Consider the following 20599-nt stretch of genomic DNA (forward strand, 5'->3'; position numbering starts at 1 on the left):
CTCCTCTGGCAGATCGTTCCACTAAACGTTATTTACATTATTCCCTTGATCATGTATCTGTACACTGTGTATGGTTCGATTACAATCATGCATTGTCTTTCCGCTGACTGGTTAGCACGCAACAAAAGCTTTTCACCAGTGATCACCCCGTACACTAGCACTATCTAACACACTAGGGGCAATTTAATTTTTTCAACCAAGTTGGAGTTTGGGAAGAAACTGGAGCACCTGGAGAAAACCCACGCGGTTACAGGGAGAACATACAAACTTTGTACAAACAGCACGCATAGTCAGGTTCGCACCCGGTTGTCTGGCAGTGCACGGCAGCAACTCTACCGCTGCTCCACTGTGCACCCACCACCCTCTGAGTGAAAATGTTGCACTGCAGATTCGTAATAAGTATTTTGTGGGTGTTTTTTCTGAGAATTCTCTTTTCCTGTTAAATCCAATTCACAGAGCGTCAATGATGGACGATTTGGAAACGGGAAGCACACTCCCAGACCTGCCGGAGTTGCCCTGTCCTCTGGGATCTGAACACCTTCGACCTTCGGATGTGGAAGTGGGAAGTTGCGACCGCGTTGAGGAGGGAGGGTTCAGATGCTCAGAGTGCGGCCGTGGATTCAGCCGGGCTTCCGGGCTGTCAAGGCACCGGTGCTGCCGTAGTGGTGAGAAGCCCTGGAAGTGCGGGGACTGTGGGAAGTGCTTCAGTTTCCCATCACGGCTAGAGATGCATCGGCGCAGCCACACTGGCGAGAGACCGTTCGCCTGCTCCGTGTGCGGCAGGGGCTTTGCCTACTCGTCGCACCTCGCCCGGCACCAGAGGGTGCACATGGCCGACAAGCGGGTCATCTGCTCCCTGTGCAGGGGAGCCTTCGCAGACCTCTCCAGCCTCCTCGCCCACCAGCGGGACCACACCGGGGAGAGCCCCTTCACCTGCTCCCGGTGCGGGACGGGCTTCACCTGCCCGTCCCACCTCCGCCGGCACCTGCGGGCTCACTCCGGCGAGAGGCAGTTCACCTGCTCCCTGTGCGGGACAGCGTTCAGCCACCGCTCCATCCTCCTCCGACATCAGCGGGCACACGGCGGTGAGCGTCCATTCACCTGTCCCGAGTGCGGCAAAGGCTTCACCCGCGCGTCCAACCTGCTGGTACACCGGCGGGCCCACATCGGCGAGCGCCTGTTCGTCTGCCCCGACTGCGGGAAGGGCTTTGCCTGCCTGTCCTACCTGCTGGCCCATCGGCAGGCCCAAGCGGGAGAGCTGCCCTTTGCCTGCCCAGAGTGCGGCCGGGGCTTCGCCTGCTCCTCCGGCCTCCTGGCACACCGGCGACTCCATGGCGGCGACATGACGTTCATCTGTGACGTCTGCGGCAAGACGTATGCCAGCACCTGCCACCTCCTCGCCCACCGGCGGCTCCACAGTGACGAGCAGCCCTTCTCCTGCCCTGAGTGTGACATGGGCTTCGGGACCTTGTCCAGTCTCTGGGTTCACCAGCGAGTCCACGAATAATTGCTGCACCCGGGGCTAATAACTGTGTGCCATCTCGGGGTTTGTAGACTTTTCTGTTTGTGTCAATAATCCTCCAACTCTGGGATGGATCAGTTTTCCAGCTGTATGGCAAATAATCCTGCAACCATGGACGCTTGGTGTGGATTCATACAACACGGAAACAAACTCTTCGGCCCAACTCATTCATGCTGACTGAGATGCCCCACTTAAGTTAATCCCATATGCCCACATTTGGTTTATATCCTTCAAAATACAGCATAGAAACAGGCCCTTTGACCTAACTCGTCTATGCCAACCAAGATGCCACACCTAAGGTAGTTGCATTGCCGCATTTGGCCTATATCCTTCGAAATACAGCATGGAAACAGGCCCTTCGGTTCAACTAGTCCATGACGACTGAGATGCCCCACTTAGGCTATTCCCATTTGCCAGTGTTTGGCCCATATACCTCTAAACCATTTCTTTCGTGGTGGTGGTTCCAGTGGTAAATCTGTGGAATTAATTGTGGTGGATGCCAATTTTGGGGTATTTTTGAAGTGGAGAATGATAGGTTCTTGATTAGTAAGAGTGACAAAAGTTATGGGGAGAAGGCAGCAGAATGAGTTTGAGAGGAAAAAATAGATCTGCCATGATCAAATTGCGGGGCAGGGAGCAAACTCGATGGGCCGAATGACCTAATTCTGCTCCTATGTCTTATGATCTTATCCATTTATCTATCCAAGTATCTTTTAAATGTTGTTGTTATACCTGCCTCAACTACCTCTTCTGGCATCTCGTTTCAAGCACTCACTACCCTCCGAGTGAAAAGATTGCCCCTCAGATTCCTATTAAATCTTTCTTCTCTCACCTTAATCCTATGTCCTCTGGCTCTTAATTCCCCTACCCTGGGGAAAATATTCTGTGCATTTGCCCTATCCATTTCCTTATAATCTCATGCACCTCTATAACATTACCCCTCAGCCACCTTTTAGGGTGGCACAGGAATCTCCAGGGTGCAGAGTTCAGTTTACTTTTAAGATACAGTGTGGAAACGGGCCCATCAGAGTCCCCGCTGACCAGTGATCACCTCTGTACATTAGTACTATTACACACTCCGGACAATTTTCAATTTTACCAAAACCAATTAACCTACAAACCTATATATCTTTGTAGCATGGGAGGGAACTGGAGCACCTGGAGAAAACCCATGCAGACACAGGGAGAATGTACCAACTCTGTACAGGCAGTACCCATAGTCAGGATCGAACTCGGGTCTCTGGCACTGTAAGGCAGCAACTCCCTGCACCACTGTGTGGCCCCAAGACATTGGGTCTTTTTAGAGCGGAGATTGATTAGGCGCTTGATTAGGAAGGGCGTCAAAGGGGAGGAGGCAGGAGAATGGGTTGAGAGGTCAGGTGCTGCAGGGAGGGTAGAGGGAATTGGATGACTGTCTACCCCAACTATGCCTCTCATCATTCAATCAGGTCTCCCCTCAGCCTCCAAAACTCCACAGAAAATAATCCAGGTTTGACCAACCTCTCCTTGTAGCTAACACAGGTTCATCACCGATTTCTCAGCATCCTTAGTTCCAGAGCTCTTCTGGATTATTTGTTGTGCCGGACCAACAGAGGTCACAGCAGGGGGGTGGGGGGAAGGTACCGGGCCGCAAAGCCGGCCATGGAAATGGATCTGTCAGTTCCGGCCGTGCTGGAGTTCCAGAGCCCCGGCCGCAGGGGACAAATTAAACCCACCAATCGGCTGCTGAAGTCCCTAAGAGATCGAGATCAGGCCTACGTTTTCAGGGGGATTTCCTGGGGGGATTTCAAGGTTAGTTTATTGTCACATGTACCAATTAAGGTGAACTCTCGTAATTTTGTCCGAATTAAAGGAGGTGTCGGACCACCAGAATGCTGGAAAATCGGTTGTGGACCTTTACCTTCTCATGAAGGCAGCACTGTGGTCAACCACGTCTGCGCCCTCTCCACGGCCTCCACATTCTTCCTGTAATTATTATATTAATAAGTATTATATGTTGTTTTTGTGTATTGTGTTTACAGGCCTGTAATGCTGCTGCAAGTAAGAATTTCATTGTACTGTCGTCTGTAGATATCGTAGATATCACAATTAAACACTTCACCCTTGAATGTATAGCACTTATTTTTCTACAGTATGATTCTATTTATGTATCAACCAAAGAGCTGAAAGAAGAGTTGAGACAAAGAAAGCAACAATTTAACTTGGCTTTTAATTTGTTGATTTAAGACAAAGGAACTCTTTTTTTTAAGTAATACGCACTTTCAACAAATAAAAACCTTGCTAAGGCATTTCACCAAATTTACATCAACGTGCATTTACCACAACAACTGGTATTTATAGGATGGCCATTCGGCCCTGGACACCTGCTCCCACAATCGTTCAGCTCTGAGTTGGCCTGAGCAGCGTCGAGAACCACGGGGTGGGGGGAGCTGAGAACAAATAGGGACCCAGCGGGGTGGAGGACAAAGAGGTTCTGACTGCCAAAACCTTGTTGATCTCAGTACAGAAGTCCAAAAGAGTAAGATAGGAACGGCATGTAAACTGAATCTATGCTGACAATCGATCACCAGTTCTACGTTATCCCACTTTCCCATTCCCTCCCTACACACTAGGGGCAATTTACAAAGGCCGATTAACCTTCAAACCTGCACATCTTTGGGATGTGGGAGGAAACCCACGCGATCACAGCGGAAACATGGAAACTCCACACATAGGCAGTACTTGAGGTCAGGAGCAAACTGGGGTGTCTGGCGCTGAGGCAGCGGCTACACTAGTGCGCCACTCTGCCACTCTTGAAGTTCAAATATTTGTACCACCTCACATTTGTACTAACCTTGGCGACCTTTAACCCTGCATTTGTCTCCCTAGAATTGTCATCTGGTTAAACACCCTGACACTTTCTGGCATGTTAATCGCCCACACCCGCTGGCATCTCAGCAGTTGCGATGTTTGTATGTTCCGTCCACAGAGCATAAGTTCTAGTAGCAGAATTAGGACATTCGGCCTATCAAGTCTATTCTGCCATTCAATCACGGCGGATCTACCTTTCCCTCTCAACCCCATTCTCCTGCCTTCGGCCCATAACCCCTGACTCCCTTATTAATCAAGAAGAAGCAGTTAAAGCTTCGTCCCCATGTGGACGCGCCGGTGTTTCTGCAGTTTGTTGAACTCAATGAATCCCTTCCCGCACTCGGAGCAGGTGAACGGCCTCACAGCGGTGTGAACCCGCTGATGTTTGAGCAGGTAAGAGGAGATGGTGAATCCCTTTCCACACTCGGAACAGGTGAAGGGTCTCTCTCCGGTATGGACCCTCTGGTGGGTCAGCAGTCCGGACGATTCCGTAAATCCTTTCCCACACTCGGCGCAGGAGAACGGCCTCTCACCAGTGTGGACCCTCTGGTGCGCAAGCAGGTGGGACGACTGGGTGAAGCCTTTACCACACTTGGAGCAGGTGAAGGGTCTCTCCCCGGTGTGGACCCGCTGGTGCTTCAGCAGGTTGGATGAGCGGCTGAGCCCCATGCCGCAGACGGCGCAGGCGAACGGTCTCTCGCCTGTGTGGATGCGCTGGTGCGTCAGCAGATTTTTCGCCCAGCTAAACCCCATCCCGCAGTCCGGGCAGGCGAAGGGCCTCTCCCCAGTGTGGACTCTCTGGTGGGCCACCAGGATGGACGATCGGCTGAACCCCAGCCCGCACTCGGAGCAGGTGAATGGCTTCTCCCCAGTGTGGATCCGCCGGTGGGTGAGAAGGGAGGATGACTGGGTGAACTTCTTCCCGCACTCGGGGCAGGTGAATGGCCTCTCCCCAGTGTGGACCCGCTGGTGCCGCTTCAGTTTGGTCGAGTGGATGAAGCCCTTCCCGCACGAGGGGCAGCGGAACTGCTTGTCGGCGGAGTGGAGCCGCTTGTGGGCCAGCAGCTGGGAATAATCGGCCAGACCCTTCCCGCACACGGAGCAGGTGAACGGCCTCTCGACGGAGTGGACCCGCTGGTGCATCACCAGGTAGGTCGACTGGGTGAAGGCCTTCCCGCACAGGGAGCAGGTAAACGGCCTCTCCCCGGTGTGGACCCTCTGATGCTTCAGCAGGGAAGAGGACTCAGTGAAACCCTTCCCACACTCAGAGCAGGTGAACGGCCTCTCACCAGTGTGGACCTGTCGGTGGGTCAGGAGGTGGGAGGAGCGGCTGAAACCTTTCCCGCACTCGGGGCAGGTGAACGGCCTCTCCCCAGTGTGGACCCGCCGGTGCGTCACCAGGTTGGAAGAGCGGCTGAATCCCACGCCGCATTCCAAGCAGGTGAATGGCCGCTCCCTGGTGTGGACTCGCCGGTGGATCACCAGGATGGACGATCGGCTGAAGGACATGCCGCACTCGGAGCAGGTGAACGGCCTCTCCCCGCTGTGGACCCGCAGGTGGGTCACCAGATGAGATGATTGAGTGAAGCCCTTCCCGCACTCGGAGCAGCTGAATGGCCTCTCCCCCGTATGGACCTGCTGGTGCCTCTTCAGGTTGGCCGACTGGGTGAAGCCCTTACCGCACTTGGAGCAGATGAATGGCCTCTCTCCAGTGTGGATTCGCCGGTGGATCAGCAGCTGAGACGAATTGGACAGTCCTTTTCCACACTCTGAGCAAGTGACAGACATCTCAAATGCACAGCGGGCCACAGAAATGCTCAAAAATCTTCGTCTCAGAAGAAGCAACAAAATTGTTTGATTCGTGTTGTGAAGCATTAGCGGAGTTGTGTACACGTTGATAAATCTGTGGCCCATTTACCACTCACAGAACAGGCAGCAGTCTCTCCCCACCGGGGTGCAGAAGATCCAGACAGCGACTAGAATTTTTTTTGTTTTGAACCAACAGAGATGTTTATCAGGGGAATGTTTGTCCACTCCTTCAGTTTAGTTTAGAGATACAGCGTCGAAAAGGCACTTTGGCGCACTGTGTCCTTGCTGACCAGTGATCACCTATTCGCACTAGTTCTATCCTACTCACCGGGCACGATGTACAGAAGCCAATCGACCTAGAAACTTGCACATTTTTGGGATGTGGGAGGAAACCGGAGCACCCGGAGAAACCCACGGTGGTCACAGGGAGAATGAACAAAACTCTGTACAGACAGCACCCATAGTCAGGATCAAACCTGGGCCTGTGGCGCTGAAAGGCAGCAACTCTACCGCCAGGGAGTGGAGGAAGATTTATCTGGTTTCACCGCAGTTTGCTTCAATCAGATCTCAAAGCCCCCACACATGTGTTGGTTTCCTTCGTCCTGCACTGTGTTCTCAAAGTGTGTCATGTTTAAAGCTCTATCCACGGTCAGGGAATCCGGAACGCCCTCTTCCACTTGAGTGTGAGGTCTCTCGGCTTCGCCAGACCCATCGAGATCTCAGACGCTCAACAAGACAAATCTTCCTCTTCCCATGGTTTTCCAGATCCTTGTATACGGAGCGACCCTGGCAGATGTGATGAGGTTCCCTCTTCAAATCCTGCCCCTCGGTGCCCTGCAAAAGAAATTCACAGAGGTTTTCACCAGAAAAGGGTAAAAACACAGAACAAGTAGTTCTAGTTTCCTTGCTCAGCTGTGATTTATCTGATACCATTCTTGTCAGCGGGTTAGAGAACATTTTGGGAGAAAAGGAAGAGGTGATGTTTCAGGTTAAGACCCTTCTTCAGACGAAAGGTCTCGACATGAAACATCACGTATTTATTTTTTGCAGAGATGCTGTCTGACCCGCTGAGTTACTCTAGCTTTTTGTGTCTATCTTCAGAAATTACAGAAAGTTGTGGATGTAGACCAGTACACCACACAGACCAGAATCCCCAATCGAAGAAGGGTCTCGATCTAAAAGGTCACCCATTCCTTCTATCCAGAGATGCTGCCTGTCCTGCTGAGTCACTTCAGCATTTTGTGTCTATCTCCCCATCATTAACTCCTTCTACATTTCATGATGCCTTGGGAAAGCAGCCGACGTAATCAAAAACCTTTCCCACCTGGTCATTTCTGCCTCTCCTTACTGCTGTCGGACAGGAGATACAGAAGCTTGAAAGCGCTTATCACTAGACTTAGGTACAGGTCCTTCCTCTCTGTTATCAGGCTTCTGAATGGTCCTTTCAGAAACTTGGGTACTGTCCCAAATCTCCAACCTTCCTCATTGCGGACATTGGACTTTGTCTCTGAAACTTGCCCATGATGGCTGCAAAGTGGCATAGAAGCAGAGTTGCTGTCTTGCAGCACCAGAGACACAGGTTAGATCCTGACTAAGAGTGCTGTCTAGATGGAGTATGTTCTCCCTGTGACTGCGTGGGTTTGCTCTGGGTCTCTCAATTTCCTCCCACAGACGTATAGGTTTGTAGATGAATTTGTTTCTGTAAATTGTCCCGAATGTGTACAGTAATGCTAGTGTACAGGTGGTTGATGGTCGGTACAGATTCAGTGGTGCTGCATCTCTAAATTCCAAAGTCTAAAAACTGTTATACTACAATACTGAGAACTATATGTTGCACTCTGTATCCTTCCCTTTGCTCTACCTATTGTACTTGAGTTTGACTTAATTGTATTCAAGTACAGTGTTATCTGATTTGATACCATGCAAAACCAAGCTTTTAACCTGACATCAATAAATTTAAATGTAAAAATTCCTTCAGGAAACCCTTGACATAAACATTCCCTGTGAAATGTTCACGAGGGGCAGGAGAGTTTCCCTCAGGGTGCCAATGGATATTTACCCTTCAGACAAAACCTACAAAACAAATTATCTGGAAGTCATCATATTCTGGTTTGTCCAATTTCAAAGTCAAACTGCTAAACAGGGCCTTTGGCCCATCGAGTCCACATCGATCATCGATCACCCATTCACACTAGTTCTATGTTATCCCACTTTCTCATCCAATCCCCAGACACTCGGGGAAAATCACACTGGCCAATTAACCCACAAACCCGCACGTCTTTGGGAAGTGGGCGGAAAATGGAGCACCTGGAGGTGCAGAGATTTACTGGAATTGGAGAGGGGGGGTGATAGACTACCGTCTAACCTTGGTCTGGGCACAGAGACACAGCTGGTAGAGCTGCTGCCTCGCAGCTCTGGAGGTCCAGGTTCAATCCTGACCTCGGTGGAGTTTGCACGTTTTCCCTCCAGGTGTTCTGGTTTCCTCCCACATCCCAAATATATGCGGGTTTGTGGGTTAATTGGCCAGTGTGATTTTCCCCGAGTGTCTGGGGATTGGATGCTCGGTGCTGGGGACGCAAGTATTTACAATATGTATTAATGATTTGGATGATGGAATTAGAAGTAACACTAGCAAGTTTGCGGATGACACAAAGCTGGGTGGCAGTGTGAACTGCAAAGAGAATGTTAGGAGGTTGCAGGGTGACTTGGACAGGTTGAGTAAGTGGGCAGATGCAGTATAATAATTATTATAATGTAGATAAATGTGAGGTTATCCACTTTGGCGGCAAAAATAAGGAGGCAGATTATTATCTCAAATGGTCAGATTAGGTAAAGGAGAAGAGCAATGAGACCTTGGTGTCCTTGTGCACCCGTCACTGAAAGTAAGCGTGCAGTTACAGCTGGCAGTAAAGAAAGCTAATGGCTTGTTGGCCTTCATAACGAGAGGATTTGAGTACAGAAGCAAAGAAATCCTTCTGCGGTTGTATAGGGCCTTGGTGAGACCATGTCTGGAGTATTGTGTGCAATTTTGGTCTCGTAATTTGAGGAAGGACATCCTTGCTATTGAGGCAGTGTTGCGTAGGTACACGAGGTTAATCCCTGGGATGGAGGGACTGTCATATGAGGAAAGATTGGAAAGACTAAGCTTGTATTCACTGGAGTTTAGAAGGATGAGAGGGGATCTTATAGAGACGTATAATATTATAAAAGGACCAGACAAGCTAAATGCAGGAAAAATATTCCCAATGTTGGGGGAGTCCAGAACCAGAGTGCACAGTCTAAGAATAAAGGGGAGGCCATTTAAAACTGAGGTGAGAAGAAACTTTTTCACCCAGAGAGTTGTGAGTTGTGAATTCGTGGAATTCTCTGCCACAGTGGAAGCCAATTCACTAGATGAATTTAAAAGAGAGTTAGATAGAGCTTTAGGGGCTAGTGGAATCAAGGGATATGGGGAGAAGGCAGGCACAGGTTACTGATTGTAGAAAATCAGCCATGATTTACAAACTCCACTGGCTCCCCATCCCCCAGAGAATCCAATACAAAATCCTCCTCATGACCTACAAAGCCCTCCATAACCTGGCCCCAACCTGACTGACCTCCTCCACAGGCACACTCCCACCTGCACCCTCCGCTCTGCTGCTGCCAATCTCCTGTCCGCCCCCATCCGGACCAAACTCAGATCCTGGGGGGACAGGGCTTTCTCCATCGCTGCTCCCACCCTATGGAACTCACTACCCCAAACCGTCAGAGACTCCTCCTCACTCACCACATTCAAAACATCACTGAAGTCTCACCTCTTCAGCACTGCCTTCAACCACTGAAGATCACCTCACCTTCTGTCTCCTTTCTCTGTTCGTTTACTTATTTATTTATCCATTTATTCACTTCTCTATGTTCTAGAAATCCCTGTAAAGCGTCTTTGAGTGTTTGAAAAGCGCTATATAAATGTAATGCATTATTATTATTATTATTATTATGATCACAATAGCGGTGCTGGCTCCTGCACCTATTTTCTATGTTTCTATGTAAGAAGCTGATCAATCACCGCTTTTAAAATACCCATTGACTTGGCCTTCACAGCCGTCTGTGGCATGAATTGTTTATTATGGGTTTTACAGAGTACTATGTTTACATATGTGGTGTGCTGCTACAGGTAAAAATGTAATTGTTCTGTTTCAGGTCACATGGTAATAAAACACTCTTAACTCTTGAAAAAAAGTTAAATAAATTTTAAAAAACAATATTTGTGTAATTAACCTACAAACTCGACAGACAGCATCCGAGGTCGAGATCAAACCCGGGTCGTTGGCACCTTGAGGCAGCGGCTCCACCCGCCACTGAGAGCCCTCCTCCAGCCGCCGGGCTGCCTCGCGCATGCGCGCCGGCCCGACCGCACGGCGGTGATGGCGGACGGTCCCCGGGAGCGGTGGGCGGGGTCGAACGGGTCAGGGGGTGGAGACGCTGCCCAGCTCCTTGCCCCTCCCCAGCGGCGCCGCCTCCTCCCTCCACCACCCCCTCCCCGATCTGAAGGTAACTTCTCCAACCCGAATCCCACCTCGGTACCGCGGGGAAATAAAAACCGCTCCGCTCCCACCTTCAGCTGACCTTCTGGAAACCTCCGTCGACGGGTGGAACTGCGCATGCTCCCGATCCCAGGCGCACGCGCATGCGTGCTCATCGTAGCTTCGACTTGGATTGAGTGCTCTCTCACTCGCGGTGATTTGTGGGCAAGAATCGCCGCCATGAAAGTAATTTTTAATATTTCTTCCAAGGTGCATTCTTGACAGCCTCGAATCATATCATATCATCATATCATATATATACAGCCGGAAACAGGCCTTTTCGGCCCACCAAGTCCGTGCCGCCCAGCGATCCCCGTACATTAACACTATCCTACACCCACTAGGGACAATTTTTACATTTACCCAGCCAATTAACCTACATACCTGTACGTCTTTGGAGACCAGTAAAGAAGACCAGTGCTGCTCTCAATAGACCAAGTGCAGTCTTATCAGTGTTTTGTGTAGGGAGGAACTGCAGATGCTGGTTTAAACCGAAGGTAGACACAAAATGATGGAGTAACTCAGCGGGACAGGCATCATCTCTGGACAGAAGGAATGGTTGACGAAGGGTGTCGACCCGAAACGTCATCCATTCCTTCTCTCCAGAGATGTTGCCTGCCCCGCTGAGTTACTCCAACATTTAATGTCTAATCAGTGTTTTGCTTCGTTTCCTTTATTATATTGTTTACACAGTAATATCATATCATATCATATCATATACATACAGCCGGAAACAGGCCTTTTCGGCCCTCCAAGTCCGTGCCGCCCAGTGATCCCCGTACATTAACAACCCCTACACCCACTAGGGACAATTTTTACATTTACCCAGCCAATTAACCTACATACCTGTACGTCTTTGGAGTGTGGGAGGAAACCGAAGATCTCGGAGAAAACCCACGCAGGTCACGGGGAGAACGTACAAACTCCTTACAGTGCAGCACCCGTAGTCAGGATCGAACCTGAGTCTCCGGCGCTGCATTCGCTGTAAAGCAGCAACGACATTCTAAGTAAACACAAGGAACTGTAGGTGCCGATTGAGAATTAAAGATACAAAGTGCTGGAGTAACTCAGCAGGCCAGGCAACATCTCTGGAGAACATTTCTGTGACGTTTCTGATTGGACCCTTTTTCAGGGTGATCGGAGGAGTCGACTCAGGGTAGTTGGGGAGGGGGGAAGCTGGAAGAGAGGTGAAGGCAGGACAAAGCCTGGCAAGTGATAGGTGGAGATAGACACAAAGTGCCTATCTCCACCAGTTGGAATAACAAGGGACCAGGCAGCATCTCTGGAGAAAAAGGATGTGTTTCGTTTCGGGTAGGTGATGAAAAGACAGGAAGTGTGAGATAACGATAGAAGAGGAGTGAAATATAAAACCAGAGAGGAGGGATATAAGTAGAAAGGGATGGAGGGGAGGGGTAAAGCAGGGCAAGGTAGCAGCACCCGATACGAGGGTGGAAAGGGCACAGGAAAGAGAAGGGTGTGAAACATAGAAAATAGGTGCAGGAGGAGGTCATTCGGCCCTTCGAGCCAGCACCGCCATTCATTGTGATCATGGCTGATCGTCCCCAATCAATAACCCGTGCCTGCCTTCTCCCCATATCCCTTGATTCCACTAGCCCCAGGGGCTCTATCTAACTCTAGGTTACCTAAAATTGGAAATTTCAATATTCATACCGTTGCCTAATAGTGTGTTTACAAATCTATTGTGTTGCTGCAACTAAGTATTTAATTGTTCTGACAAAAAAAACAAATAAACACGTGTGGGAAAGAACTGCAGAGGCTGGTTTAAATCGAAGCTAGACACACAATGCTGGAGTAACTCAGCCGTACAGGCAGCATCTCTGGAGAGATGGAATGGGAGACGTTTCGGGTCGAGACCCTTCTTTCCGTCTGAAGAAAGGTCTCGACCCGAAAAGTCTCCCATACCATCTCTCCGGAGATGTTGCCTGTGCCGCTGAGTTACTCCAGCATTTTGTGTCGATCAACATTCATACCGTTGGCTTGTAAGCTATCCAAGCAAAATATGAGGTGTTGTTCTTCCAGTTTGCCTGTGGTCTGATGCTTTCAAGAGAGAGCTGGATAGAGCTCTTAAGGATAGCGGAGTGAGGGGGTATGGGGAGAAGGCAGGAACGGGGTACTGATTGGGAGTGATCAGCCATGATCGCATTGAATGGCGGTGCTGGCTCGAAGGGCTGAATGGCCTACTCCTGCACCTATTGTCTATTGTCTATTGTCTCACGCTGGCAATGTTCAAGGCCTGGGACAGAAAGGTTCGACAAGGCTATTTAGATGCGAGTGACCAGCCCTTTGAATGGTGGTCAATGTACCCATACAGTAGTGTACGTTGGAAAGTGCCCTATCCACATTACTGGGGCCGTGGACCAGAGAGCACCGGCTCCTGTCACGTCGGTTTTGAGTGTGCGCAGTGCGGCCACAGGGAGAGAGAAAGAAAGAGGAATCCGGAAGGGCGGCGGGATGTGACTCTAATCGCCAGAGGATGTCAACGGACCCAGAGGAGCAGCCCCCGTTTGGGGGAGAGTCGGTGCGATCTGCAGAAACACCCCCACACCGAGAATCTTCCGGCTCTTCCCGCCTCACCCTCCAGCCCAGTGCTGGTCAATTGCAGCATTATTTGTATTCATTTTAATTTTCCAACATCTGCAATGTACATTCCCCCCCCCCCCCCCCCCCATTCAGATTTTGGTGCTTCTTTTCTTGTCTTAAGTGGAACGCAGACTCCGTACAGACGGAACCCGTAGCCAAGATCGAACCCGGGTCTCTGACGCTATAAGGCAGCAGCTCTGCCGCTGTGCCGCCCCTAATACTTGTGAGAGTGCCTGCCTCCACCGCCTAGTCGGGCAATCGATTCGAGTTTCCAAAGGCCTTCTACCTTCCAGATAAAATGCTTCCTCAGATCTTCTCTCAGCTTTTTAACCCCGTACCCTAAACCTATCTAAACCTATGCCCTTCCCTGTTAGGGAAAGCTTCATTCTGTTGAGATGCATTGATAAATACTAACGTGGGATTGTTGTTCAAAGTCAACTTCTTACTTGCAGGAAGATTTCTGATGGGTGTCAGAGAATGAAGAGGAAAGACCACAGAAGCTTGTGGCATCTCAGAGCATCACAGGCCCGCCCGGCGGATCGTTCAACTCCAGTCCTGTCACCAAATGAACAAAACACGCTGGACATTTCTGTGCAGGTAATACTCCCGCATAATTTACTACAGTGAGGACTGCCGCGTCCGAAGAGATATGGGAGATTCCCAGCCCTTAATTCAACAGTGTGTATCACAGAATATCCTCGCGGGGAGATCCACTAAGTTTGTGGAGGCTAAAAACTAAATAATCAGAGGGTGGGCAGCAGCATATCGAGGAATAATAGGGGAATAAGGTTCACGAAGGAACAAAAAATGCTGAATAATACTAGAGAATGGAGTCCCACAGCACAGAAACAGGCCATTTGGCCCACCATGCTAATGCTGACCATCAAGTACCCATCCACCTAATCCCATTTACACACACTTGGTCCAAAGCACTTTTTTTATATGTCGGAGATTCAAATGCTCACCCAGATACTTTTTATTAAATGGACTTTTAGAGATACAGCGTGGAAACAAGCCCTTTGGCCCACTGAGTCCGTACCGACCAGCAATCACACCGTGCACTTGTACTATCCTACACACTAGGGACAATTTACAACTCACAGAAGCTACTTAACCTAAATATCTGTACTCTCTTGAGTCTAGGAGGAAACCAGAGCACCTGGAGAAAACCCACCAGGTCACAAGGGGAACACAGACTCCATACAGACAGCACCCCTTCGTCAGGATCGAACCCGGGTCTCTGGCACACTGAAAGGCAGCAACTCTACCGCTGCACCACTGTGTCGCCCCTCATATTTGTTGTGAGAGTCCCTGCCTCCACCACCCATTTGGGCAATTGATTTGAGTTTCTTAAAGGCCTTCTACCCTCCAGAAAAAAATCTTCCTCACATCTTCTCTGAACTTTTTACCCCCCTGTACCCCAAACCTATTCCCTTTCCTGTGAAGGAAAGCTTCCCACTATTTACTCTGTTTATGCTACTCTTCCCCAGGAAAAAGAAACTCTGCCTGACCAGTCTCTTCTCATCATTGAAAAGCTCCATCCCAGGCAATGTTTTGGTGAAGAAACAAAGAACTGCAGATGCTGGTTAATACACAAAAGGACACAAAGTGATGGAGTAACTCAGCAGGTTAAGCAGCATCTCAGGAGAACATGGATAGGTGACATTTTGGGTTGAGACTCTTCTTCTTCCCGACCCGAAACGTCACCTATTCATGTTCACCGGAGATGCTGCCTGACCTGCTGAGTTACTCCAGCACTTTCTGCCCTGTAAACATTTTGCTGAATCTCCTCTGCATCCTCTCCAATGCAATCTCATCCATCATATGATGCGGCGACTATTAATGTGCAGAGTTGTCCAGCTGGGCAATGTTCTTAAAAAACTATTGGATAAGAGCTGAAGGACTGTCAATAAATACCATTGCATGCCGAACACGTTCTAATGACTTGGACAGAAGATATTAGGTCAACGCCAGTTCCCAGGGTGAAACCTCCATGCAGCGCATTTCTCCCAATTACTTTCTAAAATCATTCATCATCCTGCCTTTGCCACCACCCTGAAATGGTAACTGGGAAATATACTGCTGGTCCTTCATTGTCACTTGGTCTCACTACCCAGAGTGCTCTCACAAGAAGGACTGCAGCAGTTCGTAAGTCATAGAAGCAGAAATAGGCCATTCAGCCCACTGATTCTACTCCGCCATTCGATCATGGCTGATCTATCTTTCCCTCTCAACCCCATTCTCCCGCCTTCTCCCCGTATCCTTTGACACCGTTACTAATCGAGAACCTGTCAATCTCTGCTTTAAAAAATGTCCAATGACATTGCCTCCATGGCCTTCTGTGATGATGAATGCCACAGAATCCCGCCGCAAGAGGGGCAGCTCACTATCACCTGCTCAAGGATGGGCAGTGAACGCTAGTATTGTTGGCAATGTCCTGATCCTGTGAAAATGGATCCCAAAGGACTTGGAGAGTCTTGACATAATATTCGCTTTGAGCTTTTTGAAGTCAACTTCACTCTTAAGCTGTAAAATTTAAAACAGGGAAATTGGAGGGTGGAAAAACATGCATAAAATTCAGTTTTGGTAAACTGTGAGGCTGATGACAGAGCAAAGTGACCCTGAAAGTTGCTGTTCAAAACAAAAAGTAGTTGACTAAGACAATAGACAATAGGTGCAGGAGTAGACCATTCGGCCCTTCGAGCCAGCACCACCATTTAATGTGATCATGGCTGATCATTCTCAATCAGTACACTGTTCCTGCCTTCTCCCCATACCCCCTGACTCCGCTATCCTTAAGAGCTCTATCTAGCTCTCTCTTGAATGCATTAAGAGTCCTTGAGTGTGTGACCTAGTCAGAGCCAAGACATTATCACATGATTGTTTCCTCTTTCCCCCCATGTGCCCTACCCAGACTCACTTATTTCTCCCCTCCCATTACATTCCGTTTTCTGGCTTCACAATTTGCAACTGTTCAATCATTTTGTGTCACATCTTTTTTTAATCTCTGGGCTTTGGGCTTTCTCTGGGTGCTTCGGTTTCCTCCCACATTCCAAAGGTGTTTGTGAGTTTGTAGGTTAATTAGCTTCTATAAATTTTCCATAGTGTATAGGATATGAAAGTGGGATATTGTAATACCTCCATCGCCTGGCTCGGCCGCGGGATGTTTCAGCGCCCGGTGCGACTCGGCCGCGGGGACTGTGCGGGTCGGTCTGGGACGAGCTGTCTGTCCGTGGGCATGGGGAAGAGAGTGGAAGTTTTGTTGCCTCCATCACAGTGAGGGGGTGTTTGGAGTCACTGTGATGGACGTTTGTGTTGGGGTTATGTGTCTTGTGTTCTTTTTTGTGTATGACTGCTATGTAATTTCGTTCGGTACCTTGGTACCGAATGACAAATAAAGCTCTGTTGAACTGTTGAACTAGTGTGTGGGTGATCGATGGTCGGTGTGCTCAGTGGATCAAAGGCCCAGTTTCCACCATGTATCTCTAAACTAAACTAAACAATGTCTAACTTGTACTCAGTGATGCCCTTCAAATTCCTTTTACAAAATATTATGGTAAGTCTCAAATCAAACATCATCTAAATCTAACTCTGCCACTCAATTAATCAGCAGCTGAATTGAAGGAGCAACGTTGAAGGAGAAACGATTGTCTGTCTTGGAGAAAACTTTGAAGCTTGTTATCACTGGTCAAGGACTAGAGACAGAGGCAGCTGAGAGATGTTGCTTATCTCAGAGTGTGGGAAGAGCTTTCATTCACTGGACAGCCCGAGAAGAGATCTTTGAGTTCACAAGGAGGAGAAAGCAAACACCCCTTCCGTGTATGCATGATGTTTGGATAATCGACAGCCCAGAAGGTGAGCAATTATTTCTCAGTTCAATTTTTTAACAATGTAATGGGTCGATAATAGGGCTGCACATAGGCACAGCTGTATAGTTGCTGCCTCACAGAGTCAGAGACCCAGGTTCGATGCTGACAATGGGTGGTGTCAATACGGAATTTGCATGCTGACCCGCATGGGTTTTCTCCTGGTGCTCTGGTTTCTTTGCACATTCCAAAGGCGTGCAGTTTTGTAGGTTAATTAGCCCTCTGTAAATTGACCCTAGTGTTTAGGACGGACTTAGTGTATGGTTGATCGCTGGTTGGATCTTGATTTGCTGAAGGGCCTGTTTCCACGATGTATCTCTAAATAGGAAAAAAGACCATAGCTTTCCCAGCTGCATCATAGTTAATATAGGGAAAGGAATTTGGCCTGCCTTGAATCTGGGAAGCAGTTGGCTGATTTACTCTGTTCAAAACACACGTGTGAACAACTGAACCATCCTATCACTAACTAGAGAGCAGGCCTGAGCTACATCAACTCATTGGAGATTCGTGGACTATCTTTAATCGGACTTTGCTAGATTTTACTTTGCACTAAACGTTATCTTTGCACTAAACATTCCCTTTATCCTGTATCTGTATACTGTGGATGGATTGATTGTAATCATGTCTTTCTGCTGACTGGATAGCACACAATAAAAATGCTTTTCACTGTACCTCGGTACACATGACAATAATAAACTCAACTAAACACTTGTCTCCACAGCAATGAATCAGTTTCGCCATTCGAGCTGCAAGAAAACCTTTAAGCAATCCAGTAATCTGATGAGATGCCAGCGAGTTCACACTGGGGAGAGGCCGTTCACCTGCCTTGACTGTGGGAAAGGATTCACTAATTCGTCCAACCTGCTGAGGCACCAGTGGGTTCACGCTGGGGAGAGGCCGTTCACCTGCCCGGTGTGCGGGAAGGGATTCATTCAGGAAGCCAAGTTGAAGAAACACAAGCAAATTCATGCTAAGGAAAGGCCGTTCACCTGCTCTGTGTGCGGGGAGGGATTCCGGAAGTCATCTCAACTGGTGACCCATCACCGAGCTCACACTGGAAAGATAACTTTCTCCTGCTCCGAATGCGGGAAAGGTTTTAGTCGCTCATCTAGCGTGGTAAGACACCAACGGATCCACACTGGGGAGAAGCTGTTTGCCTGCTCCGAGTGTGGGAAAGGATTCAACCAGTTATCCCAGCTGCAGATACACCAGCGGATTCACACTGGGGAGCGGCCGTTCATCTGCTCCGACTGTGGGAAGGGATTCACTGAGTCGTCTTCCTTGTTGATGCACCAGCGGATTCACACCGGGGAGAGACCATTCCCCTGCTCCCAGTGCGGGAGGCGATTCACTCATTTATCCAACCTACAGACACACCAGCGGATCCACACCGGGGAGAGGCCATTCACTTGCACCCACTGCGGGAAGGGATTCACTGAGTCGTCTTCCTTGTTGATACACCAGCGGATTCACACTGGAGAGAGACCCTTCACCTGCTCTGACTGTGGGAGGGGGTTCACTCAGCTATCTAACCTGCTGACGCACCAGCTCATTCACAGTGGGGAGAGGCCCTACACCTGCTCCGAGTGCGGGAAAACATTCAGTAATTCATACAACCTGCTGACGCACCAGCGGATTCACACCGGGGAGAGGCCGTTCACCTGCGCCGAGTGCGGGAAGGGGTTCACTGACGCTTGCAATCTGCTGAGACACCAGCGCCTTCACACCGGGGAGAGGCCGTTCACCTGCTCCGAGTGCGGGAAAGGATTCACCGAGTCATCCTCCCTGCTTATGCACCAGCGGATCCACACCGGCGAGAGGCCGTATACCTGCTCTGAGTGCGGGAAGGGGTTCACTCAGTTATCCAACCTGCAGGCACACCAGCGGATTCACACAGGGGAGAGGCCCTTCACCTGCTCAGAGTGTGGAAAAGGCTTCACTGACTCGTCTTCCTTGCTGATGCACCAGCGGATACACACCGGCGAGAGACCGTACACCTGCATGGAGTGTGGGAAGGGATTTACTCAGCTATCCAACTTACAGACGCACCGGCGAATTCACACTGGAGAGAGGCCGTTCACCTGCTCCGAGTGTGGGAAGGCGTTCAGTCATTCATGCAATTTGCTGACACACCAGCGCATTCACACCGGAGAGAGGCCGTTCACTTGCTCCCACTGCGGGAAAGGATTCACAGACGCATCCAACCTATTGACCCACCAGCGGGTCCACACTGGGGAGAGGCCGTTCACCTGCTCTGACTGCGGGAAGGGCTTCACTGACGCATCCAACCTCTTGACCCACCAGCGGGTCCACACTGGGGAGAGACCTTTCTCTTGCTCCGAGTGCGGGAAGGGCTTCAGCCAGTCATCCAACCTGGTGATTCACCAGCGGGTTCACACCGGGGAGAGGCCGTTCTCCTGCTCCGACTGTGGGAAAGGATTCAATCAGTTATCCAACCTGCAGAGACATCAGCAGATTCACAGCGGGGAGAAGCTGTGCACGGGCTGAGTGCGAGGAGGGAGTCGATGTTGCTTGCAACTTGTTGATTCACCAGCAGATTCATGCCATGGGAGAGCTGCCTACCTGCTCAGCATATTTAAAAGGATTCACTCAGGAAGTCAAGCTGCAGATACGCCAGCATGTTTACACCAGGGAAAGAGCGGTTGTCCTCAGTCCACCTTGGCTGACGCGGTCTCCCGGTTGCCAAACACTTTAACTCGCCTTCCCATTCTCATACTTTCTGGGCCACCTCCACTGTCAGAGTGAGGCCACATGTAAATTGGAAGAATAGCATCTGATTGTTTTGCTTGGGCAGCTTACAACCCAGCGGTATGAAACGCGAGTAGAAAAGAACGGGAGATGCTGGTTTAAATCGAAGGTAGACACAAAATGCTGGACTAACTCACGGGTCAGGCAGCATCTCGGGAGAGAAGGAATGGGTAACAACCCGAAAAGTCACCCATTCCTTCTCTCCAGAGATGCTGCCTGACCCGCCGAGGTACTCCAGCGTTTTGTGTCTACCTTCGGTATGAAAAGTGAATTCTCCAATTTCAAGTAACCCCTGCATCCCCTCTTTCTCCTCTCCTTCCCAACCCTAGTCGTCCTGCCAGTTCCACTGTTCGGATCTCTGGAGAAAATGGATGGGTGATGTTTCGGGTAGGAACCCTTCTTCAGACTGAAAGATGTAATATAGCAGAGTTTGGGTATAGCAGACCAAGACTCCCATTACACTGTCCATCCATCCGTCCGCCTCCCCCACCCCCCCCACTTTTCCACCAGTTACCCAACGAGCTGATACCACGTGGTGTGCTTCCGGTAGAGGGAGCGGAGAGAGTGAGCAGCATGAAAGCAACATCTTGGGCCTGTCCCCGGCGCTCCGCTTGTGGAGC

At 49.7% G+C, this 20599-nt stretch overlaps 2 protein-coding genes, 1 long non-coding RNA gene and 1 pseudogene across 5 annotated transcripts in view; 2 read left to right on the forward strand and 2 right to left on the reverse strand.

Annotated features, from left to right (window-relative positions):
• LOC144601153 (uncharacterized) overlaps positions 1-3620 on the forward strand; it is a 58186-nt pseudogene extending 54566 nt beyond the window's left edge. The window contains exon 3 of the transcript XR_013548250.1: positions 925-3620. The product of XR_013548250.1 is annotated as an uncharacterized LOC144601153 (transcript). The remainder of the gene's footprint in view (positions 1-924) is intronic.
• The window catches only part of LOC144601459 (uncharacterized), a 41410-nt gene continuing 24397 nt past the window's right edge, over positions 3587-20599 (reverse strand). Inside the window, exons 7-8 of the mRNA XM_078413597.1 lie at positions 18938-19044; positions 3587-6286 (exon numbers count right to left, since the gene is read on the reverse strand). Coding sequence (XP_078269723.1) covers positions 4640-6286; positions 18938-19044 — 1754 coding nt within the window. The 3' untranslated portion in view covers positions 3587-4639. The remainder of the gene's footprint in view (positions 6287-18937; positions 19045-20599) is intronic.
• LOC144601143 (uncharacterized) lies at positions 6282-11295 on the reverse strand. Its single transcript, XR_013548246.1, has 2 exons — positions 10787-11295; positions 6282-7015 (listed from the first exon to the last, which is right to left on the reverse strand). It is a non-coding gene; the product is annotated as an uncharacterized LOC144601143 (long non-coding RNA).
• LOC144601090 (uncharacterized) lies at positions 10639-20112 on the forward strand. 2 transcript variants are annotated; one of them, XM_078413025.1, is made up of 4 exons: positions 10639-10711; positions 13797-13941; positions 16955-17199; positions 17932-20112. In XM_078413025.1, the coding sequence occupies exons 3-4, from the start codon at positions 17166-17168 to the stop codon at positions 19716-19718; spliced, it is 1821 nt and encodes a 606-aa protein (XP_078269151.1). In that variant the 5' UTR covers positions 10639-10711; positions 13797-13941; positions 16955-17165; the 3' UTR covers positions 19719-20112. The 2 variants fall into 2 exon arrangements, with proteins under 2 accessions (XP_078269151.1, XP_078269150.1); XM_078413024.1 differs by lacking the exon at positions 10639-10711 and adding an exon at positions 13124-13282.

This window comes from Rhinoraja longicauda, chromosome 16 (genome assembly GCF_053455715.1).
Source record: "Rhinoraja longicauda isolate Sanriku21f chromosome 16, sRhiLon1.1, whole genome shotgun sequence".
Lineage (NCBI taxonomy): Eukaryota > Metazoa > Chordata > Chondrichthyes > Rajiformes > Arhynchobatidae > Rhinoraja > Rhinoraja longicauda.